The following is a 25,694-nucleotide window of genomic DNA, read 5'->3' as shown; positions in this document are numbered from 1 at the left end:
ACTCTCCTTCTTGGTAAAATATCCCTTACACAGCCTGGAGGTGTGTAGGATCATTGTCCTGTTGAAAAACAAATGATAGTCCAACTAAGCGCAAACCAGATGGGATGGCGTATCGCTGCTGAATGCCATGGTAGCCATGCTGGTTAAGTGTGCCTTGAATTCTAAATAAATCACAGACAGTGTCACCAGCAAAGCAGCCCACACCATAACACCTCCTCCTCCATGCTTTATGGTGGGAAATACACATGCAGAGATCATCCGTTCACCCACACCGCATCTCACAAAGACACGGCGGTTGGAACCAAAAATCTCCAATTTGGACTCCAGAACAGACTCCAGACCAAAGGACAAATTTCCACCGGTCTAATGTCCATTGCTCATGTTTCTTGGCCCCAACAAGTCTCTTCTTATTATTGGTGTCCTTTAGTAGTGGTTTCTTCGCAGCAATTCGACCGTGAAGGCCTGATTCATGCAGTCTCCTCTGAACAGTTGATGTTGAGATGTGCCTGTTACTTGAACTCTGTGAAACATTTATTTGGGCTGCAATCTGAGGTGCATTTAACACTAATGAACTTATCCTCTGCAGCAGAGGTAACTCTGGGTCTTCCATTCTTGTGGCGGTCCTCGTGAGAGCCAGTTTCATCATAGAGCTTGATGGTTTTTGCGACTGAATTCGAAGAAACTTTCAAAGTTATTGAAATGGTCCATCTTGACTGACCTTCATGTCTTAAAGTAATGATGAACTGTTTTTTTATTTTCTTATTTGAGCTGTTCTTGCCATAATATGGACTTGGTCTTTTACCAAATAGGGCAATATTCTGTATACCCCCCTACCTTGTCACAATAAAACTGATTGGCTTGAATGCATTAAGAAGGATAGAAATTCCACAAATTAACTTTTAAGAAGGCACATCGGTTAATTGAAATGCATTCCAGGTGACTACCTCATGAAGCTGGTTGATAGAATGCCAAGAGTGTGCAAAGCTGTCATCAAGGCAAAGGGTGACTATTTGAAGAATCTCAAATATAAAATATATTCAGATTTGTTTAACACTTCTTTGGTTACTACATGATTCCATATATGTTATTTCATAGTTTTGATGTCTTCAGTATTATTCTACAATGTAGAAAATAGTAAAAATAAAGAAAAGATCTTGAATGAGTAGGTGTTCTAAAACTTTTGACCGGTAGTGTGTGTGTGATAGAGATATATATATATATATTCAGTTATCATATTTGCATTTTATATTTTCTTGTACCTGTAAGCTGCCACTCAAAGAAAAACAACAACAAAAACAATCAGAGAAATGCAGACAAAGATAAACAGTATCAACAGTTTTGTTATTCTGTATGCAAAGAAAATAAACAAAAAAGGCTCCCCTCCCCCCCCCCCCCCAGTTCCCATCCCCCTGCCCACCCACATCCTTTCTCCCCACCCAGAACCCCCCAGTTCCCATCCCCCTGCCCACCCACATCCTTTCTCCCCACCCAGAACCCCCCAGTTCCCATCCACCTGCCCACCCACATCCTTTCTCCCCACCCAGAACCCCCCAGTTCCCATCCCCCTGCCCACCCACATCCTTTCTCCCCACCCAGAACCCCCCAGTTCCCATCCACCTGCCCACCCACATCCTTTCTCCCCACCCAGAACCCCCTAGTTCCCATCCACCTGCCCACCCACATCCTTTCTCCCCACCCATCCCACCCAGTTCCCATCCACCTGCCCACCCACATCCTTTCTCCCCACCCAGACCCCCCCCAGTTCCCATCCACCTGCCCACCCACATCCTTTCTCACCACCCATCCCCCCAGTTCCCATCCCCCTGCCCACCCACATCCTTTCTCCCCACCCAGAACCCCCCAGTTCCCATCCCCCTGCCCACCCACATCCTTTCTCCCCCCCCCCAGTTCCCATCCCCCTGCCCACCCACATCCTTTCTCCCCACCCAGAACCCCCCAGTTCCCATCCACCTGCCCACCCACATCCTTTCTCCCCACCCAGACCCCCCCCCCAGTTCCCATCCACCTGCCCACCCACATCCTTTCTCCCCACCCATCCCCCCAGTTCCCATCCCCCTGCCCACCCACATCCTTTCTCCCCACCCAGAACCCCCCAGTTCCCATCCCCCTGCCCACCCACATCCTTTCTCCCCACCCAGAACCCCCCAGTTCCCATCCCCCTGCCCACCCACATCCTTTCTCCCCACCCAGAACCCCCCCAGTTCCCATCCACCTGCCCACCCACATCCTTTCTCCCCACCCAGAACCCCCCAGTTCCCATCTCCCTGCCCACCCACATCCTTTCTCCCCACCCAGAACCCCCCAGTTCCCATCCCCCTGCCCACCCACATCCTTTCTCCCCACCCAGAACCCCCCAGTTCCCATCCCCCTGCCCACCCACATCCTTTCTCCCCACCCAGAACCCCCCAGTTCCCATCCCCCTGCCCACATCCTTTCTCCCCACCCAGAACCCCCTAGTTGGAGCAGTCCTCCATAAGAATGAATGGAATTTTACAGTATTTCAATTAAATGTTTCAAGGACAAAATTACATGTATTTAAGAATGTTGTTGTTGTCGAGGGGACAGTAACATCACTACTCTAAAAAATATACTTTAAGAAAAATGTTTTTATGTACAGTACCAGTCAAAAGTTTGGACACACCTACTCATTCAAGGGTTTTTCTTTATTTTTCACTACTTTCTACAGTGTAGAATAATAGTGAAGACATCAAAACGATGAAATAACACATTCTTCAAAGTAGCCACCCTTTGCCTTGATGACAGCTTTGCACACTCCTGGTATTCTCTCACTCACCTGCTCTCAAGATACCTTGTTAAAGTTACTAAAGTAATCTTCTAATCAAGAGAAAAGGGCTGTTTTCTCTTAGATCTTCTAGATATTAGCATGAAGTAAAACTGGTATTGTATTAAGAAGATAATTTTATGACAAAAACTGCCAACAAACCACTTTTGTAATAATAACTTAATAAATTGTAAAAAATTATTTGTATATTATATATTCTGAAATTGTGGCAAGTATTATTTCCTTTTGAAACCATTTCATTGGTTATATTTCATTGGTTATATTACATTGGTTATATTGTCGTTCGACAATATTAGTGCTTTCTGCATCACTTTGACATTCTAAGTAAAAGTTTTGCACAAATAAAAGCCTGTTATATTTAATGAAGTGCCCTGTAATATAGACCACATGGAAAATTCATTCAATCAGATTTTTTATATGAATAAAAGACTTGCTAAAGTGCCTCTGTGAATTTTAGGAAGATTTTTAACCCACTTAACGACAACATTTCTCCAAGTTTTCACCATCCTTTTAAAGCCCTAGGTATGTTGTAAAGTCATTTCTGAAGACTATTATTTATTTAATGTCATTAGTGATTCATTTTAAGATTATTTTTTTTAGATCAACCCTGTTATGTCAACTGAACTCTTTGAGTATGGTTAAACTTTTCAAAAGAGACATTGAACATGATCTCATAGTCAAATCATTGTGTAAATGCCAGTTCTACTCTTTATGACCATTTTCTGGTGTTGTGTGGTGGAAAGCCAAGCAGGTCCAGCATAACACATCAATCCTATTACCCCATAGGTAAGCCAGAAATGATTTAACAATGAAACATTTTTGGTGAAGCTTGCATTCAATTGCCCCTCCCTGTTGCACACAACAAGCTTCCATTCTCCCTGTCACAAGGGGAATTATTGCTGATTTAAGATGAAATCATCAACCCTGTTACGGTCAACCTTGTTACTTTATTTGACACTTAATAGGCACATACTATAGTCGTTTGTTTTATGTAACCTATTGAAATGGGCAAATGTGTTTTCCACTAAGTTGAACATGTGCTCTTTATGATAGAATGTTAAAATTAGGTGAAATAAAACTTTTTTTTTTTCAATTCTCAAAAGGCACCTAATTGGTGGAACGACCAAGTTACCAAAGTGGTTGTACATTAAAGTTTATAATTTCTACCCATGTACACACAGAAATGTGAGCACATACAGTTTTCAATGCTTTTGCGGGCTATGGGTACTCCTTCTATGGAATTTCTAAAGATTCACTGCAAAAGACTCAAAGGACTGTTACTTTTGCAGTATTACTGTAAACAACTGTAATCCATCTTCAGTTGATTGGAGGAAGCAAAAGAAGAATATTCAGCGGAAAGAAAAAATACACAGTTTGACAGTTCACAGCCAGGATTTCTTGCCTCTGCCTATTTTAGTTATGTTGGCCAGTTTGGCCTTAGTGCGTTCTTTCTCATCTGGGCTTCTCTTGGAGGTGCACTCTACTGTGGAGTCCGTCTCAAAGGAGATGGCTGGGGTGTGGGTGGGCAACACACCACTGCTCTTCTCCTGGGACATGGGAGGGGAGGTCTGCAGGACCACCCTGCCTCGTAGGGAGTGTTTGAGCTGCAGTAGCAGAGGGTTGTGGTTGTGATACAGGTCCACAAGTTCCACAGGGTCCCTCTCTGGCTCGCAGCATGTAGAGCAGGCAGAGCACAGCACACGGAAAATATAGACCCAGCCCAGGTAGTGCAGCTCCACAATGTTCAGGATGAAGCATCCCAGGCTGATGCTGAACATGAAGTTGAGGAAGATGGTCTTCTCCGTGGCACGAGACACAAAGCAGTCAGTCCGGTTAGGACAGGGGTAGGTCTCACAGCGGAACAGTTGAGGCACTTCAAAGCCAAACAGGTAGTACTGGCCCACTAGGAAGGCTATCTCCATGATGGAGCGCAGCACCACGTGGATGATGTAGGTCAGCAGCACTTGGCTGGACAGCTCGGTGGGATCCTTCCCCACCTCCCTCAAGTCCTCCTCCAGCAGGCTCTGCTCCACACACTCCCCCTCCCGGGCGCTCCACTCCTTCTCATAGCAGGGGTTGAAGGAGCGGTTGCTGTCCTCTAGGGCTTCCCCATCCTCCACCCCTACATGTTTGAGACTTTCACGTGCAGGAGGAGGCTTGGCGACCTCCTGGATCTTCTCAGTCTCTAACTTCTCATCCTTGGCTATCTTATGCAACACATAGACAATGTAGAAGATAGACGGTGTGGAGACGAGCACTATCTGGAAGACCCAGAAGCGCAGGTGTGAGACGGGGGCGAAGGTGTCGTAGCAGACGTTGTTGCAGCCGGGCTGCAGGGTGTTGCAGGTGAACTTGGACTGCTCATCGCTGTAAACTGCGTCCCCCACCAGGGTCACCAGCAGGATGCGGAAGATGAGGAGCATGGTCAGCCAGATCTTGCCGATCACCGTGGAGTGGTTCTGAACCTCCGTTAAGAAGCGACCAAGAATGGACCAGTCTCCCATTTCTTAACCTGGGGAAACACAGATGAAAAACAAACAGTAGCAGGCCTATGGTGTGTTGAACCCACCACACTACAACATTATGCCCCACAGACAAATCAATATTAGTGCTACAGTCTTTGAAGGAGTGAAACATGAATGGAACCTGCGCATCTGCAGCACTGATGTATTTCCTTGTAATTTATTTATAAGGTCTTTAATAAGTGAGCCATCAGTACAGTTTAGTCTCACTACTGAAAATGAAGTGTCTATTGCAGGAGGGGCACATGCTAAGTCAGCAGAACCATGAAGCCATAAAACAGGTCAACACATAATATGTCATCCAGCATCCATAAGAGGGGCCTCAAAATACTTTCACAATGTCACACAACATACTTAAGACACAGTGTACTGTAGGCTATGTTTGAACATGTATCTATGTGTTATGTAGATGTACTTTGTTTAATATACAGTATGTGTTGTTTAAATTAGGGATCTGGGATATTCTAAATAACATGAGAAAATGCCTAATTTGATACATGAAATGATTATGTAGAAAGAGAAAATTAAATATAGGTTACTCTCCATAATACAGACAGACACAGCTCTACATTATCCCTGACAGACACAGCTCTACATTATCCCTGACAGACACAGCTCTTCATTATCTCTGACAGACATGGCTCTACATTATCCCTGACAGACACCGCTCTACATTATCCCTGACAGACACAGCTCTACATTATCCCTGACAGACACAGCTCTTCATTATCTCTGACAGACACAGCTCTACATTATCCCTGACAGACACAGCTCTACATTATCCCTGACAGACACAAACTACAGTACATCATGAACTAATAATAACAATACCTCAATAATTGTATAAATGTACACTTTGTAAATGTAGCCTACCCCTCCACTCAACCTATTCAACAACAGTCCATAGTGAAAAGGAAAACACTGACTGCAGACTGTCATTGTCCAAAAAGAAAATCCTAATGATTGATTTCTGGAGGAACTTACCTTGGGAAAATGTCTTTCTTTCCGATCCAAATCTGGAAAAATGCCAAAGCAAGCAATCTGCATAACTATCTTTGAAGTGGGAGCTGGTCGTTGGACGTTATGGAGTCTATTGAGCTGGATGAGGAGAGAATGGGCTGACCACACATATTCCCTAACTCCATCTGAAACACTCATTGTACTGTATGTGAACAAAGGCTTTCAATGTACAGTGGGACAAAGATTTAAATGCACAATGGGGGGCACCTTTTCTAAACAGCCATTCAGTCAAGCACAGAGTTCAAAGAACGTGCTGGAAAAATTGTCAACAATACTAATTCGTAAATGGATATTTGTTTGCCTTTAAAAGGTAGAGCTGAGGAATTGGAATAAAAATAAATCATGTGAGACTGCTTATACACCCACACCTACTTTTACTCTTATTTGCTTTAAAAGGTTATGTAATATTGTAACAGTATAATATTTACCTCATCTATCATAAATGCAATAATCAGAAATTAACCAATAAAACTAAGAATTTGCTGGATAATTGCAGTAGAATAAAGTAATTGTCATCCTGTGGAAAAATAACATTTTAAAGCATCTTCATATCAACCTCTTTATTTCAATATAATCAGATGAATTTGCAATGACAACTCCAGGTGGCAGTACTAGTAGGCCTACTACTGGATGTATCGTTATTCCACAGATACACTTGTCAGTGTCGCTCATAACTGTTGCTTTTACTAATTCATCCTAATGTCCTGAAACCTAGATACCAGCTGAATTATTAGTAATCCTTTAACTAAAAATAAATAATGTTCTCATTATTAATGAGGCTGGGTTAGGGCCAATTTGGTGTACAGTGCATTAGGAACATATACAGACCCGTTTTGCTACGTTATAGCCTTATTCTAAAATGGATGAAATTGTTTTTTTCCCTCATCAATCTACACACAATACCACATAATAACAAAGCAAAAACTGGTTTTCATAAAAAGTTAAATATCACATTTACATAAGTATTCAGACCCTTTACTAAGTATTTTGTTGAAGCACCTTTGGCAGCAACTAGAGCCTCGATTCTTCTTGGTTATGACGCTAACAGCTTGACACACCTGTATTTGGGGAGTTTCTCCCATTCTTCTCTGCAGATCCAATAAAGCTCTGTCAGGTTGGATGGGGAGCGTCGCTGCCTAGCTCTTTTCGGGTCTCTCCAGAGATGTTCTTTCGGGTTCAAGTCCGGGCTCTGGCTGTGCCACTCAATGACATTCAGAGACTTGTCCCGAAGTCACTCTGTGCTTGGGGTCATTGTCCTGTTGGAAGGTGAACCTTCACCCCAGTCTGAGGTCCTGAGTACTCTGGAGCAGGTTTTCATCAAGGATCTATCTCTCTATACTTTGCTCTGTTCATCTTTCCCTCAATCCTGACTAGTCTCCAAGTCCATGCCGATGAAAAACATCCCCACAGCATGATGCTGCTACCACCATGCTTCACCGTAGGGATGGTGCCAGGTTTCCTCCAGACGTGACGCATCGCATTTAGGCCAGTTCCATCTTGGTTTCATCAGGCCAGATAATCTTGTTTCTCATGGTCTGAGTCCTTTTAAGTGCCTTGGCAAACTTCAAGTGAGCTGTCATGTGCCTTTCACTGAGGAGTGACCACTTTTACTGTAACATCCTGATTGGTGGAGTGCTGCAGAGATGGTTGTCCTTCTGGAAGGTTCTCCCATCTCCACAGAGGACCTCTGGAGCTCTGTCAGAGTGACCATCAGGTTTTTGGTCAAATCCCTGACCAAGGCCCTTCTTCCACGATTACTTAGTTTGGCCGGGTGACCAGCTCTAGGAAGAGTCTTGGTGGTTCCAAACTTCTACCATTTAAGGATGATCAATGGAAACATTATGCACCTGAGCTCAATTTCAAGTCTCATAGCAAAGAGTCTGAATACTTATTTAAATAAGGTATTTCTATTTCTGTTTGTATACATTTGCAAAAATGTCTAAACATCTGTTTTTGCATGTTCTTGAAGAGAGGTGCATTCCATATGGCTTAGTCTGACGGTAAGAAGCACGCTCTCTCCTCTCACCTGTGATAACACTTCCTGGTCTCCTGTAGACATGTGACCAATGACCTATAACCAACATAGAGATGGAAAGAGGTCTCAACGTTGTATCTGTGCCATTATGGCGACTGTGACAGCATGGGAAGCGCCATTGGAGCTATCTCCAGGGTCTTCACTAGTTACCACAGCCACAAATGCATAATTATGTCTAAACCCCACCTCTTTCTAAAATGCATCTTTTTAAAATCTGATTTTAAACCAAACCCTAACCTTAACTGTAACCACACTGCTAACCTTATGCCTAACCCCAACCTTAAATTAAGACCAAAAAGCACATTTTAGTCTTTATTCATTTTTACTTTGTGGCATTGGTAACGAGTGACAACCATTTTAAAGTAGTCCAATTCTTCTTCTTTCGTGTTTGAAAGAAGTTTAAAGCTAATATTGGTGATGTACCGCCACCTGCAGTGCTGGAGTCCTGAACCAGATCATACGTGTCATTCATTTATTGTGGCCACTAGATGGCGGTGATATAGCTTAAAGCCATTTACAAATCATAGCAAGACATTGCTCTGATCATTGTCTGATTGATCCCTACTAATTACTGTATATATGAATGGACAAAGCCATTGATCACGTGACACCATTCATTCCTATATGAAGACTCAATAGCGCATTGAAGCGAATTAAGTCGGTTATGATGGCGTCTCATGGAGACAACATGCACAGTTTGAACAACTCCAGAAAGTGACGTTGCAGGCTAGCTCAGTGCTGCCCCCTCTCGTTGAAAAAGTCGAGTTGAAGGCCGACCGGGGTACTGCAGGCTGCCAGTACCAATTAATTTATCCTAAACTTCTTCTTTATGAGATTTTTAAATAATCAGTTCAAAGACATACATCTGGAGTATTAGAAACTATTATTAGTACCATGATTGTCTTCAAAAACGGCTTTATCTCTTGAGAGGGGGCAATCGTTCTCCCCTGCTCCCAACCCAACCCTTGTAACCCTTGTAATCCCCACCCAGTTGACTACTGTGCTGCATGGCTATGTCCATGCAAAAGTGGGTCATATCCAAGTGCTCGTTACATTTTGAATGCTTAGCATGACAGAAAATGGTCCAATTCACACACTTATCAAGAGAACATCCCCGGTCATCCCTACTGCCTCTGATCTGGCAGACTCACTAATCACAAAGTGTTGGAGTGAGTGTTGGAAAGTGTCAAAATGTCCATAGTAAGAGAAAAAAAAGACCATATAATTTATAATAAATAATGAACCTTTTGTTTATATATTTGTATAAATTTAAAAAACAAGAGAATTGTACCATCTGGTTTGCTTAATATAAGGAATTTAAAATTATTCATACTTTTACTTTTGATACTTAAGTATATTTTAGCAACTACATTTACTTTTGATACTTAAGTATATTTAAAACCAAATACTTTAAACATTTTACTCAAGTAGTATTTTACTGGGTGTCTTTCACTTTTACTTGAGTCATTTTCTATTAAGGTATCTTTACTTTAACTCAAGTATGAGACTTGAGTACTTTTTCCTCCACTGTCATTTTATACATATAAATTGGATTACACATTCAGCAAATTACCAGCAGAGGGAGTTCCCTTTGAATCCATTTGCCCATTCACTGTGTTGGTGGTGCTCAAAACATGAATCATAACTTCAGAAGCAGCAGAGAGCCCACACTGGAAATGTGATGTACTTGTAGAGTATATTGGACTCATCATTGTAGTGTCTTAAAGAAGGCCTGGGTAAGACCAAAATGTTTTAAATTCCCCAACTTTATTCAATTATTTCTCAATAATACTTTTGGATACAGACTTCAAAGGTACAGTTGAAGTTGGAAGTTTACATACACTTAGGTTGGAGTCGTTAAAACTTGTTTTTCAAGCACTCCACAAATTTCTTGTTAACAAACTATAGTTTTGGCAATTCGGTTAGGATATCTACTTTGTGCATGACACAAGTAATTTTTCCAACAATTATTTACAGACATTATTTCACTTATCATTCACTGTATCACAATTCCAGTGGGTCAGAAGTTTACATAAACAAAGTTGACTGTGCCTTTAAACAGCTTGGAAAATTCCAGAAAATTATGTTATGGTTTTAGAAGCTTCTGATAGGCTAATTGACATCCTTTGAGTCAATTGGAGGTGTATCTGTGGATGTATTTCAAGGCTTACCTTCAAACTCAGTGCCTCTTTGCTTGACATCATGGGAAAATCAAAATAAATCAGCCAAGACCTCAGAAAAAAAATTGTAGTCCTCCACAAGTCTGGTTCATCCTTGGGAGCAATTTCCAAATGCCTGAAGGTACCACGTTCATCTGTACAAACAATAGTACACAAGTATAAACACCATGGGACCACGCAGCCGTCATACCACTCAGGAAGGAGAAGTGTTCTGTCTCCTAGAGATGAATGTACTTTGGTGCGAAAAGTGCAACTCAATCTCAGAACAACAGCAAAGGACCTCGTGAAGATGCTGGAGGAAACAGGTACAAAAGTATCTATATCCACCGTAAAACAGTCCTATATCGACATAACCTGAAAGGCCGCTCAGCATGGAAGAAGCCACTGCTCCAAAACCGCCATAAAAAAAGCCAGACTACGGTTTGCAACTGCACATGGGGACAAATATCATACTTTTTGGAGAAATGTCCTCTGGTCTGATGAAAGAAAAATAGAAGTGTTTGGCCAAAATGTCCATCGTTATGTTTGGGGGGGAAAGGGGGAGGCTTGCAAGCCGAAGAACACCAACCCAACTGTGAAGCACGGGGGTGGCAGCATCATGTTGGGGGGGGGGTGATTTGCTGCAAGAGGGACTGATGAACTTCACAAAATGGATGGCATCGTGAGGAAGGAAAATTATGTGGATATATTGAAGCAACATCTCAAGACATCAGTCAGGAAGTTAAAGCTTGGTCAAATGGTTCTTCCACATGGACAATGACCCCAAGCATACTTGTGGCAAAAAATTGCTTAAGGACAACAAAGTCAAGGTATTGGCGTGGCCATCACAAAGCCCTAACCTCAACCCTATAGAAAATATGTGGCCAGAACTGAAAAAGTGTGAGTGAGCAAGGAGGCCTACAAACCTGACTCAGTTATACCAGCTCTGTCAGGAGGAATGGGCCAAAATTCACCCAACTTATTGTGGGAAGCTTGTTGAAGGCTACCCAAAATATTTGACCCAAGTTAAACAATTTAAAGGCAACGCTACCAAATACTAATTGAGTGTATGTAAACTTCTGACCCACTGGGAATGTGATGAAAGGAATAAAAGCTGAAATAAATCATTATCTCTACTATTATTCTGACATTTCACATACTTAAAATAAAGTGGTGATCCTAACTGACCTAAGACAGGGAATGTTTACAAGGATTAAATGTCATGAATTGTGAAAACCGAGTTTAAATGTATTTGGCTAAGGTGTATGTAAACTTCTGACTGCAACTGTATGTCAAACGTCATTCCCCAAAGAACCTTTCTATGGATTTAATTTCAGGAAGCTTCAAAACATTATAACACAAAGTGCACAAACTGGTTGAATCAACCAAGTCTCGATGTAATTTGCCAATGTATTCTGAATTCGAATCTACATTGAAAATACATTTGATTTGAAAAAGGTCATCAAAAAGTAAACAACTGTTGTTTTGAGCATGACATTTCAACCACAGCATTATGTCATCATGGTAACTACATTTCAACATAGACAAACCCTGTATAAAATATGCATTTGTACCTTTAAAACAACAGCAGATTTTCAAAGTTACTGTATAACCCCTATCAGAAAAAAACAATAGGCTGGGCATCATCTCTTACTGGAGAATGTATCTATGTAAAGCTACCTTTTGGTCTTTCATCCAGGTACTATAGCTGCTCTTAACAACGTGGGTGTATTTACATACTCTAGTGTTGCTTTCAATTGTTTGGGTTGCACAAAAATAGTCCGCGGGAAGGCAGAAGTTAAATACAATTCCATTTCTACCTACTGTGCTGGTGGGCAGGACATTTGGTTGTTATTGTAGGGGGACTTTGAGACCAAATCTTTTAAGAACCGCATTATTAAACAGACTTGTGGGGGAAGTTTATTTTGACATGAGGTAAGCAGAGAGGAAGTGGGTTAATTTAAATGAATTAAAAATGAAAAGCTGAAATGTCTTGAATCAATAAGTATTCAACCCCTTTTATGGCAAGTCTAAATAAGTTCAGGAGTAAAACTTTGTTTATCAAGTAACATAAGTTGCATGGGCTCACACTGTTTAACATGATTTTTGAATGACTACCTCATCTCTGTACCCCACACATACAATTATCTGTAAGGTTCTTCAATCGAGCAGTGAATTTCAAACACAGATTCAACCACGAAGACCAAAGAAGTTTTCCAATGCTTTGCAAAGAAGGGCACCTACTGGTAAAAAATCTGACATTGAATATCCCTTTGAGCATGGTGAAGTTATTAATGACATGTTGTATAGTGTATCAATACACTCAGTCACTACAAAGATACAGGCATCCTTCCTTGCAGACAAGCTAAATGACTTTTATGCGCGCTTTGAGGCAAGCAACACTGAAGCATGCATGAGAGCACCAGCTGTTCCGGACAACTGTATGATCACGCTCTCCGTAGCAGATGTGAGTAAGACCTTTAAACAGGTCAACATTCACAAGGCCGTAGGGGCAGACGGATTACCAGAATATGTACTCAGAGCATGCGCTGACCAACTGGCAAGAGTCTTCACTGACATTTTTAACCTGTCCCTGTCCCAGTCTGTAATACCTACATGTTTCAAGCAGACCACCATAGTCCCTGTGACCAAGAATGCTAAGGTAACCTGCCTAAATGACTCCTGACCCATAGAACTCACATCTGTAGCCATGAAATGCTTTGAAAGGCTGGTCATGGCTCACATCAACACCATCATCCCAGAAACCCTAGACCCACTCCAATTTGCATAACAACAGATCCACAGATGACGCAATCTCTATTGCATCATCCCACCAGGACAAAAGGAACACCTACGTGAGAATGCTATTCATTGACTACAGCTCAGCGTTCAACACCTTAGTGCCCTCAAAGCTCATCACTAAGCTAAGGACCCTGAGACTAAACACCTCCCTCTGCAACTGGATCCTGGACTTCCTGATGGGCCGCCCCCAGGTGGTAAGGGTAAGCAAAAACACATCTGCCACGCTGATCCTCAACAAAGGGGCCCCTCAGGGGTGTGTGCTTAGTCCCCTCCTGTATTCCCTGTTCACCCACTACTACGTAGCCAACCACGACTCCAACACCATCATTAAGTTTGCTGACAGCACAATGGTGGTAGGACAGATCACTGACAACGATGAGACAGCCTATATGGAGGAGGTCAGAGACCTGGCAGTGTGGTGCCAGGACAACAACATCTCTCTCAATGTGAGTAAGACAAATGATCTGATCGTGGACTACAGGAAAAGGAGGGCCGAGCACGCCCCCATTCACATCGACGGGGCTGTAGTGGAGCAGGTCGAGAGCTTCAAGCTCATTGGTGTCCACATCACCAACAAACTATCATGGTCCAAACACACCAACATAGTCATGAAGAGGGCAAGAGGGCCTATTTCCCCTCAGGAGACTGAAAAGATTTGGCATGGGTCCTCAGATCCTCAAAAAGTTCTACAGCTGCACCATCGAGAGCATCCTGGCTGGTTGCATCATCGCCTGGTATGGCAACTGCTCAGCATCCAACCGCAAGGCGCTACAGAGTGTAGTGCGTACGGCCCAGTACATCACTGGGGCCAAGCTTCCTGCCATCCAGGACCTCTATACCAGGCGGTGTCAAAGACTCCAGTCACCCTAGTCGTAGACTTATCTCTGCTACCGCATGGCCAGCGGTACCAGAGTGCCAAGTCAAGGTCCAAAAGGCTCCTTTAACAACTTATACCCCCAAGCCAATAGACTGCTGAACATTTAATCAAATGGCTACCTGGACTATTTTCCACTGACCCCACCTCTTTTTTACGCTGCTGCTACTCAGTTTATTATCTATGCATAGTCACTTATCCCTACCTGCATGTGCATATTACCTCAATTTCCTCGACTAACCTGTACCCCCGTACATTGACTCGATACCGGTACCCCCTGTATATAGTCTCGTTATTGTTATTTTTATTGTGTTACTTTTATTTTTTTTTACTTTTGTTTATTTACTTCATATTTTCTTAACTCTTATTTTTCTTAAAACTACATGATTGGTTAAGGGCTTGTAAGTAAGCATTCCATGGTAAGTCTACACTTGTTGTATTCGGCGTAAAATAAAATTTGATTTAATTTGAATAAACATTGAGCACAAATGTATTGCTTTGACAATGTTCAATATCAGATTAGTTAACAAGTCTGTACTGAAAACAGAAATTAACAATTAACAATTATTTCTGGAACATAACCTCCAGGCAGGGATGAATTCTAGTAGGCCATCTAAATGTGAAAGAGTCACTGCTTGGGCAGCTCCAAAATTATGCTATGGGCTATAACTGGAGATATTTCACAGCTGGTACTTACAGGGCATAGGTGGAGAGAAAGAAAAAAACTCCTGAGGCTAACCTATATGAAATGAATACTTGGGGTAGCCTTTTAAAATACTCTAGGGGAGATTGGGCCATATAGGAGAAGGTCATTGTGGCCATTCTCTAGCTCATTGCCATGCTACCCTGCTGCCAACATCCTTGGGATCAATGAGTGAATGAGGGCTCCAGAGGGGAGAGGTGTTTAGCGTGAGTTATACGGATGCAGAAGCCAGTGTCACAAAGCCTTTCTGTCAGGAAAAAGGCAGCCAGTGACACACGGATCTCTTACATTTTGTTTCATTTTAACTCAGTTGCTGGAGAGGAAGGAAACCGCTCAGGGATTTCACCATGAGGCCCACGGTGACTTTAAAACAGTTACAGAGTTTATTGGCTGTGATAGGAGAAAACTGAGGCTGGATTAACAACATAGTTATTCCATAATACTAACCTAATTGACAGAGTGAAAAGAAGGAAACCTGTACAAAACATGCATCCTGTTTACAACAAGGCACTAAAGTAATGCTACAACAAATGTGTCAAAGCAATTAACGTTTTGTCCTGAATACAAAGTGTTATGTTTTGGGCAAATCCAATACAACACATTACTGAGGACAACTCTCCATATTTTTAAGCATAGTGGTGGCTGCATCATGTTATGGGTATGCTTGTAATCGTTCAGGATTTGGGAGATTTTCAGGATAAAAAAATTAACAAAATGGAGCTAAGCACAGGCAAAATCCTAGAAAAAAAACCTGTTTCAGTCTGCTCTCCACCAGACACTGGGAGATGAATTCACCTTTCAGCAGGACAATAACCTAAAACACAAGGCCAAATCTACACTGGAGTCGCTTGCCAAGAAGACAGTGAATGTTCCTGAGTGGCCGAGTTACAGTTTTGACTTAAATCTGCTTGAAAATCTAAGGCAGACCTGAAAATGATTGTCTAGCAATTATCAACAAACAATTTGATAGAGCTTGAAGAATTCTTTAAAGAATAATGGGCAAATGTTGCACAATCCAGGTGTGAAAAGCTCTTCAGACTTGCCCAGAAAGTCTCACAGCTGTAATCACAGCCAAATGGTGATTCTAACATGTCTCAACTCAGAGGGTTGAATACTTATGTAATCAAGATATATTAATGTTTTATTTTTCATAAATGTTGTACTAATGTTAGAATGTTTCTTCCACTTTGACATTACAGAGAATTTTGTGTAAATTGTTGACCAAAAAAAAAGACAATTTACTCCATTCTAATCCCACTTTGTAATACCACGAAAAAGTGGGAAAAATCACTGGGTGTGAAAATTTTCTGAAGGCACTGTAAATACACCTGCGTTGCTAAAAGCTGCTACCACTCAGGGTTTAATTCCAGTTTGTCAACAAATTAATAATTGATATATTGGATTTACGTCTCCATCTCAACCATACATCAAAGTTAAAGAATGGGACTAAATCAAATCAAACTTCATTTAAAGTGCATTTAAAGTTTGAAATGATTTAGTCATATTATTTTACTTCGATTTTTGGTTGAGATGGAAATGTGAGTTGCAATAAGACTAGAAAAATGCTCTATTAATGCTGTCTGCAAACAACAAACTAGAATAAGATTTCCCGAATTATGAAACTGTATTCTTTCAATAAATAGTCTAGTGCTTCCATAGATAGAATGCGTTTCAGCAAAAAGTATTATCATGGTGCTTTTATTTATAGTGGAATGGAATTGCAAGGTGAACATTTTCCTCAATGATCAGTCAAACTTAATGATCAGCTAACGTTAGCTCCCTGTATTCCAACGTGCGACATGATGCGATCAGCGGTAGCTAGTTTAGTGGTTAGAGCGTTGGGCCAGGTTACTGGATCGAATCCCGGAGCTAACGAGGTAAACATCTGTCGTTCTGCCCACTGTTCCCTGGTAGGCCGTCATTGTAAATAAGAATTTGTTCTTAACTGACTTGCCTGGTAAAAAAAATGTTTAAAGTGTTTTTATCAAAAGCAATTACTTGTGTATGTGAGAACATAGAATCATACTCATTGCATGCTTAATATAGCCTAGGCTACGTCACTTTTGTTTTGAGCCGACTTCGCCGTGGGTTTTGAACGGGGCACCTGGCTCATGCCCGGGAGGTAGCCCGGTTCAAAAACTAATGCAACCCGTAGTCTGACGACTCACACTAAATTATTCTGCTGCTTTGCCGTTCGCTACATACTTTCATTGCCGAGAATAAACTAACGTCCGTGGGTGTTGCGTAGCGTTTGGCCGGAGCAAGGTGTTTGTGTAACCAGGCAAGGTAACCCGAACCAGTTCATCGAATACCCTCACTGATCAACTCTACCGTTTATTGAATGCCCCCCACACGTAGTTATATATTCTATTTGATATATGTTGGATATTCATTCTATATAAGTACAATTTATGTGAAACCTTTGTTGTGCTAAAAATAAGGGATACACTTTGATACGACAACTACAGTACTACCCCCCCTCCCCCCAAAAAATGCTTTAGAAGTGGAACAGTCCAAGGGTTACAGGAAGTTGTAGCAGCTGCCATGTTTGGCTGCTTTGTTCAGGTTTCTTGTAGGTTTCCTGCAGGTTTTTTTTAAAGTGTTGCAATGGAACCGAGCTGGAGTACATTTCTATTTCAAGTAAGTACATTTTGATACCCGAAAAGTACGATAATTGACAGAATAACTGTAGCAAACTCAAGACATTCACGGTTTGACGTTTTTCAAATGTATAATTTTAAGTAAAGCTACCCAAGCAAAACAATGGTAAATAACATCCAGGCTTCCAGCTGTGAGGTAGCTCGGGCATGACGCTAAGAAAAATCAGTTCTTTTCTCTCTTTCATTTTGCTGTATTAATATGATGGTAAACATTTTTTAGCATAATGATCTAAATAACTTAATTATTTAAGTTGACTTGTTAGATCAAAGGCGGCAAACATGAGGGATCACTCGCAGGGTCCAAGAACGCCACCGTTACGAGCCAGCCAGTCTGAGTCTCTTGTTTTTTTTTTGTTGTTGCACCGAACCATTAATGCGTTTTTTTGCTGTCTGATGGTGGGAATTTACTGAATAAACAACGTCTCGCCAGCCAATTAGTCTCCTAAAATAATCGTCCAGAGATCACTCGAAAACAAAAAATACTTTACCGATTGGCGTTTACTTCCTTACTATTTCGCTAGTCAGCGTGTAACTTTTTCCTTACCTCAAGTCGAAATAGCCAGCTAGTTAACTAACTAGCTTAGCTAGCTAAACATTGTGACTGCGGGTAGAGAGAGAATTCCAACTATGCACGCATGAAAGCAGTGTTTTTGCCACATTTATTTCAGTGCGACATCCTGATTCACTGATGGAGATTTCACTCTATAACGTTACTGTATACATATCTCCGATATAGCTAGACGAACTACAAGTTTAACTAAATTGTTCAACATGGGTAACTGGTCACATTTGTCAATGTTTTTGTCTTTGCCCTGCATTCAAGCAAATTACGTTTCTTACATTACTAGTCTACATCATACTCGCTGCACCAACTTTTATCGTATTTGGTGTATCATAAAATAGGACATATTTCTACTAGCCCGTGTGTGCATTAAGTCTAATGTTGTCCCCTGTTTACTTTATACAGCTACAGCGTGTTTTGGCAAGAAGCTATAAACACAGGCATAGCCTACAACTGTGGTAGTAAGGGGGTAAAGAATCGATAGTCACATCGGGATATTATTTTTGATGATAGTCAAAACTATCGGATATTTCGCAATATAATTGTTGCGCTAGTTTGCTGTACCTGCACCAAAATACCAGTATTTTTCCTAAATAACTTTTTCTATATCTTCTATTTAAATAGGGAGCAAATGTGTTTTCAGCACTTATTTTGGAAACTTGTTTTCTAATGTCTCTCTTGTCCCTCTGCAATATGTTTGGAACATGGAATTGCAATAAATTCAGTGTCAAATCAAGATACATATCGTATCGGCACTGAAGTATTGTGATATCGTTTCGTGAGGTCAGTGGCACGTAGCAGCCCAAATATGTGGTGGAATGATTAGAGTTTGATTAGTGATTTAGATTAGTGCTTGATTTTCAACAAATTAAGGCCAAGGAAACATCATAGTCTCGGATGTTATACATTAGCTGGCTTCTTGTGTTTTGTCTGATTGGATCCTTGAGGAAAGTTGGAATAAATTAGAATCTTGTCATTTTCCACTTTGTGGCACGCTCCACAACAAAACTATTCAACCCATTAGGCCTACACAGATATGGGCCTACAATGTGGCATTTCAACTAATGGTGTTTAAACTGCTTTCAACCTGAATATAACATTCCAGATGGCTGATATACAGTTGAAGATGGAAGTTTACATACACTTAGGTTGGAGTCATTAAAACTCGCTTTTCAACCATTCCACAAATTTCTTGTTAACAAACTATAGTTTTGGCAAGTCGGTTAGGACATCTACTTTGTGCATGATACACGTCATTTTTCCAATAATTGTTTACAGACAAATTGTTTCACTGATAATTCACTGTATCACAATTCCAGTTGACTGTGCCTTTAAACAGCTTGGAAAATTCCAGAAAATGATGTTATGGCTTTAGAAGCTTCTGATAGGCTAATTAACATAATTTGAGTCAATTGGAGGTGTACCTGTGGATGTATTTCAAGGCCTACCTTCAAACTCAGTGCCTCTTTGCTTGACATCATGGGAAAATCAAAAGAAATCAGCCAAGACACCAGAAAAAAAATGTGTAGACCTCCACAAGTCTGGTTCATCCTTGGGAACAATTTCCAAACGCCTGAAGGTACCACGTTCATCTGTACAACCAATAGTACGCAAGTATAAACACCATGGGACCACGCAGCCGTCATACCTCTCAGGAAGGAGATGCGTTCTGTCTCCTAGAGATGAACGTACTTTGGTGTGAAAAGTGCAACTCAATCCCAAAACAACAGCAAAGGACCTTGTGAAGATGCTGGAGGAAACAGGTACAAAAGTATCTATCCACAGTAAAACGAGACCTATATCGACATAACCTGAAAGGCGGCTCAGCATGGAAGAAGCCACTGCTCCAAAACCGCCATAAAAAAGCCAGACTACGGTTTGCAACTGTACATGGGGACAAATATCGTACTTTTTGGAGAAATGTCCTCTGGTCTGATGAAACAAAAATAGAAGTGTTTGGCCATAATGTCCATCGTTATGTTTGGGGGGAAAAGGGGGAGGCTTGCAAGCCGAAGAACACCAACCCAACTGTGAAGCACGGGGGTGGCAGCATCATGTTGGGGGGGTGATATGCTGCAAGCGGGACTGGTGCACTTCACAAAATAGATGGCATCATGTGGAAGGAAAATTATGTGGATATATTGAAGCAACATCTCAAGACATCAATCAGGAAGTTAAAGCTTGGTCGCAAATGGGTCTTCCAAATGGACAATGACCCCACGCATACTTCCAAAGATGTGGCAAAATGGCTTAAGGACAACAAAGTGAAGATATTGGAGTGGCCATCACAAAGCCCTGACCTCAATCCTATAGAAAATTTGTGGGCAGAACTGAAAATGCGTGTGCGAGCAAGGAGGCCTATAAACCTGACTCAGTTACACCAGCTCTTTCAGGAGGAATGGGCCAAAATTCACCCAGCTTATTGTGGGAAGCTTGTGGAAGGCTACCCAAAATGTTTGACCCAAGTTAAACAATTTAAAGGCAATGCTACCAAATACTAATTGAGCGTATGTAAACTTCTGACCCACTGGGAATGTGATGAAAGGAATAAACGCTGAAATAAAATAATTCTCTCCTATTATTCTGACATTTCACATTCTTAAAATAAAGTAGTGATCCTAACTGACCTAAGACAGGGAATTTTTGAGGATTAAATGTCAGGAATTGTGAAACTGAGTTTAAATGTATTTGGCTAAGGTGTATGTAAACTTCCTACTTCCACTGTATGTCCTCCTTGTTATAGTATCACACACATTTTATGCTTTTAGATTATAAACATTCCTTGCAGTTTCTCACTCGTAAATGGAATTATGGGCCCCCAGCAGGACTGGATCAGTTTAACTATGTCTGCAGGAGGTGGAATCGGAGTAGGCCCCCCCCAGTGGCAAATGGCTCCATCTTGAAAAATGTATTATTTTGAATGGGAGCTCAGATTATTGGAGTGATTCAAATATTTACTCTCTGGGCAAGCTCTTTTTAGCCCTGTTTCTGCTTTGAAGTTATTACTGTAATTGTCCCAGCTAACTGTTCTATTCCCAACGTCTTGGACATGTGTAGCTGTTGCTTGCTAATTGTAATGGGACCCTCGACAGGCTCTGGTAAGTGGCAGTTTGTCTCCAAACACTGAGTACAGTGCAGCCATTTTGCTGAGGATGGGATGGTGTTTGTGTGATGTGATTATGCTAATGTCAACAGTCGTTGATCAGTAGGTGTTAGGAAGTGACACATGGGGCGAAAGTTGATGTTAATGCAGCACTCTTGCTGATTTCTCCCACACAACTGCTAGTGGCCATGAATCATTGTCGTGTGTGAGTCATATTCACTTTCAGTGAGATTAAAGGATTTTTTCTTCATCTTGCGGACAGTGCAGCAAACCAAAATACTGTCTGCTTAGCGTAACATATGATTGCTACGTCAGTTGTCTTTATGCTTCATTGATTCATAAGCATTTTGATGCACCTGCAATAACTGTGTAGGCGACCAATAACATTTGATTTGATCCTATTCCTACCAGATGCTTTCACCCATATGGAGGAGCACTGTTTATTGTGTTGTCTGAGTGAGTGTTTCTTTTATGCTGTCTCATCAGACTATGAACCACCGTTTCGTCAAACGGTAGCAGCTCAGGGCCAGTGGGTTCAACTATCCGTCACTACTCAAGAGCAGAGTGGAAAAATCTTTTCATTTTGATTTCCCATTTTATGAGAAAAGTGGTGCTCGACAAAGGTAAGGTTATTGTGCTCTCAGAGAGCTAAAGTACTATAATCCTTTATTACTCACCTGCAACAGCACACACAAAATAAAAGATGTGTGTGTCACAGGCTGCCTTGTTCCTGACAGAAAGGCTTTGTGACACAGGCTTCTGCATCCGTATAACTCACGCTAAACACCTCTCCCCTCTGGAGCCCTCATTCACTCATTGATCCCAAGGATGTTGGCAGCAGGGTAGCATGGCAATGAGCTAGAGAATGGCCACAATGACCTTCTCCTATATGGCCCAATCTCCCCTAGAGTATTTTAAAAGGCTACCCCAAGTATTCATTTCATATAGGTTAGCCTCAGGAGTTTTTTTCTTTCTCTCCACCTATGCCCTGTAAGTACCAGCTGTGAAATATCTCCAGTTATAGCCCATAGCATAATTTTGGAGCTGCCCAAGCAGTGACTCTTTCACATTTAGATGGCCTACTAGAATTCATCCCTGCCTGGAGGTTATGTTCCAGAAATAATTGTTAATTTCTGTTTTCAGTACAGACTTGTAACTAATCTGATATTGAACATTGTCAGAGCAAAACATTTGCGCTCAATGTTTATTCCAGTTAAATCATTTTATTTGTCACATGCGCCGAATTCCCTGTGGCTCAGTTGGTAGAGCATGGTGTTTGCAACGCCAGGGTTGTGGGTTCGATTCCCATGGGGGGCCAGTACAAAAAAAATGCATGAAATGTATGCATTCACTACTGTAAGTCGCTCTGGATAAGAGCGTCTGCTAAATGACTAAAAATGTTTAAAAAAAATGTACAAATGTAAATTCTTACATACAAGCCCTTAACCAACAGGGCAGTTCAAGAAGAGGGAAGAAAATATTTTCCAACTATACGAAAGTAAAAAATTAAGTAACACAATAACGAGGCTATATACAGTGGGTACCGGTACCGAGTCAATGTGCGGGGGTACAGGTTAGTTGAGGTAATTTGTACATGTAGGTAGGGGTGAAGTGGCAATGCACAGACAAACAGCGAGTAGCAGGTTATTCATCAATGTTCTTAAATTTTTTTAGTCTTCTAAAGGCTGGGTAGGAAATGAACAACTATGCTATGCTACCAAGACTACCAACTATTATTTTCTATACTGAACAAAAATATAAACGCAACATGCAACAATTTCAATGGTTTTACTGAGTTACAGTTCATATGTGACTCACCACCTGGATTTTGTCTAATGTAGCAAAATTGGATTTTTTCAACCCAAAAAAAATTGTACTTTGGATAAAAGTAGACTCAGAGCTACAAAATGGTATATCATACACTGTATTTTTGAGGAACAATGGGAAAGTAATTCTGCTTTGAAAGTTGATAAACTTGTAAACTCACTTTTGAGATAATGGCCTTTGAATGTTTTGGTATCTATTGAAGCGCTCCTCTTTGTCTACACCCGTTCAGCATCGTTCACATCCTCTTAAGCTTTAGCCCCCCCCCCCCCCCTTCCCATCTCGTTTTGCTTGCGGAGCGTTCAGAGCGTTTGCCGACGTTTACTGACACCAGTCATAGCTAGATAAACCTAGCTAGATAAACAGTGTAACATCACACACACGTAACGTTAGCTAACGAGCCAGCCAGCTAACGTTAGCTAGTTAAACAACAATGAACATAGTGCCGAATCATGTCGTTACTATCCTGCATTAATCTGCTGTGAGCATACCAACCAGGTTCAATGTTAGCTAGCTAACCTTAGGCTCTAACTAGCAAAGCAAACGACTCTGGGATACGAATAAAACGTGAGCTAGCCAGCTAATGTTAGCTAGCTAACAGTACACTTTAGCTTGAAATTAAATAGCTTTCTGTCAAAATTAGAAACGTGTAATGTCTGAAAGTCTAGCGTTAAATACCTACATTACCTTACCCATATACATCAATGCATGATGGACGCGTCTCCCTGTCACGGATGCCATGCTACGGTTGCCCTTAGTTTGAAGATGTAATCTGGAAACGGGTGTTTTCTCCATCTCTTTAGCTGTCATACTCTAATTCCACTGATTTCAAAACTCCATCCTCCAGAAAGTGGAGAGCAACACTTATGCAGCTCCACAACACGATACATTTAAAAAAAAGAGAAGCTGCGTTCAACAGGATTACCAACAGACTGACAAGCTCAAATAGACAGAAGCCTTCTATATGGCATACCAATCCAAACTCTTCTCTCTGCATGTCTAGCCCACTCATTATCTCAGCCAGTCATGGCTAGTGCGACGGTTGCTGTCTTTCTGTGGCTTAACCAACAAGGCTCGTAATTTAAATATTTTATTTGTATTTACAGATGGCATACACGTTTGTTATTAAGGCACATGAAAGTTCACATGTTCCAGAAGGCATTTCTGCTAAAAAACTCATTTACATTTTATTTATGGCTCTCCTGTGAAGTCGTGACTTGCGACTTAGGCCTTGTTTCCTGAAACGGGTCACATGTATTTAAATTAATTGATTTTATATTTATTAGGCATAGGCCCACCCACTTGAGAGCCAGACCCAGCCAATCAAAAGGGCTTTATTACATTTACATTTACGTCATTTAGCAGACGCTCTTATCCAGAGCGACTTACAATTATTACAGACAGAAATACTCCTCAGTTTCATCAGCTGTCCTGGTGGCTGATCTCAGACGATCCCACAGGTGAGGAAGCCGGATGTAGAGGTCCTGGGCTGGCGTAGTTACACGCGTTTGTGAGGCTGGTTGGACGTACTGCCAAATTCTCTAAAACAACATTGGAGGCGGCTTATGGTAGAGAAATGAACATTAAAATCTCTGGCAACTGCTCTGGTGGACATTCTTGCGTTCAGGATGCCAATTGCACGCTCCCTCATCTTGAGACATCTGTGGCGTTGTGTAACAAAACTGCACATTTTAGTGGCCTTTTGTCCTCAGCATAAGGTGCACCTGTGTAATGATCATGCTGTTTAATCAGCTTCTTGATATCCCACACGTTTCAGGTGGATGGATTATCTTCGCAATGGAGAAATGCTCACTAACAGGGATGTAAACAAATTTGTGCTCAACATTTGAGAGAAATAAGCTTTCTGTGCGTATGTAAAATTTCTGGGAACTTTTTATTTCAGCTCATGAAACATATGACCAACACTTAGCATGTTGCCAATCATATTTTTGTTCAGTATATTTCACATGGAATTAAAAGCCAGTCGCCAATCAGTACTGTTAGTCTTTTCAGAATCGTTTATTCTCCCTGCCTTCCATTTTGATGTTATTTACGTTGGAGTGACCTCAGTCTTCAGAGCACATTTGTATCAAAATGGTCAGAGCGGCATGAAAGCGCTGCAGTTCAAGGACCTCTGTCTTGGGGCCAGGCTGTCTGCTGCTGTCTGGATCAGTGGGTCGGAGACGGACAGAAAGAAGGCTAGAAAATGATGATGATGATGATGTTGATGACTAATCCTGGAAGGTATCGAGCGCGAGCAGGTGCGCAGACAATAGGGGCCGGTGGGCACGGTGGCTTTCTTCCTGAGTTACCAGGTCCCCCTGGGTCTGAGAGCGCGATGGCTCGTCTGGGCTGAGGCTTGTCTGGGCTGAGTCGTGTGTGGAGAAATGCAGCCCCTGTCGCGTGAATAGAGGAGCCAAATCAGAGAAGATACGCGCGCGGCGCACACACACAAAGACTTCCTGTTGGGCACTTGGTGCGTCACTGGCTGGATTCGTGTCTTCCACAATAGGGCAGATGAAGTAAGGAGGAGAATGTGGGATTCGTTTTTAGTTTCTCCTCTGTTCCCCCTCCCCTCTTAGCTGGCCCTGTTGGATGGATGGCTG

General features: G+C 41.6%; 2 protein-coding genes across 3 annotated transcripts in view; one reads left to right on the top strand and one right to left on the bottom strand.

Annotated features, from left to right (window-relative positions):
- Window positions 1-4,206: 4,206 nt before the first annotated feature.
- Window positions 4,207-25,694, bottom strand: part of LOC115153755 (gap junction delta-2 protein-like) — a 67,090-nt gene continuing 45,602 nt past the window's right edge. The window contains exon 2 of the mRNA XM_029699338.1: window positions 4,207-5,336. Coding sequence (XP_029555198.1) covers window positions 4,207-5,328 — 1,122 coding nt within the window. The 5' untranslated portion in view covers window positions 5,329-5,336. The remainder of the gene's footprint in view (window positions 5,337-25,694) is intronic.
- LOC115154574 (vascular endothelial zinc finger 1-like) overlaps window positions 17,486-25,694 on the top strand; it is a 48,230-nt gene continuing 40,021 nt past the window's right edge. For both annotated transcript variants that reach the window (XM_029700928.1, XM_029700927.1), the window contains exon 1: window positions 17,486-17,579. In XM_029700928.1, coding sequence (XP_029556788.1) covers window positions 17,547-17,579 — 33 coding nt within the window. In that variant the 5' untranslated portion in view covers window positions 17,486-17,546. The remainder of the gene's footprint in view (window positions 17,580-25,694) is intronic.

Source organism: Salmo trutta, chromosome 19, assembly GCF_901001165.1.
Source record: "Salmo trutta chromosome 19, fSalTru1.1, whole genome shotgun sequence".
Lineage (NCBI taxonomy): Eukaryota > Metazoa > Chordata > Actinopteri > Salmoniformes > Salmonidae > Salmo > Salmo trutta.
The sequence above is the reverse complement of the archived record's forward strand: the minus strand, read 5'-3'. Positions and strand labels throughout refer to the sequence as shown.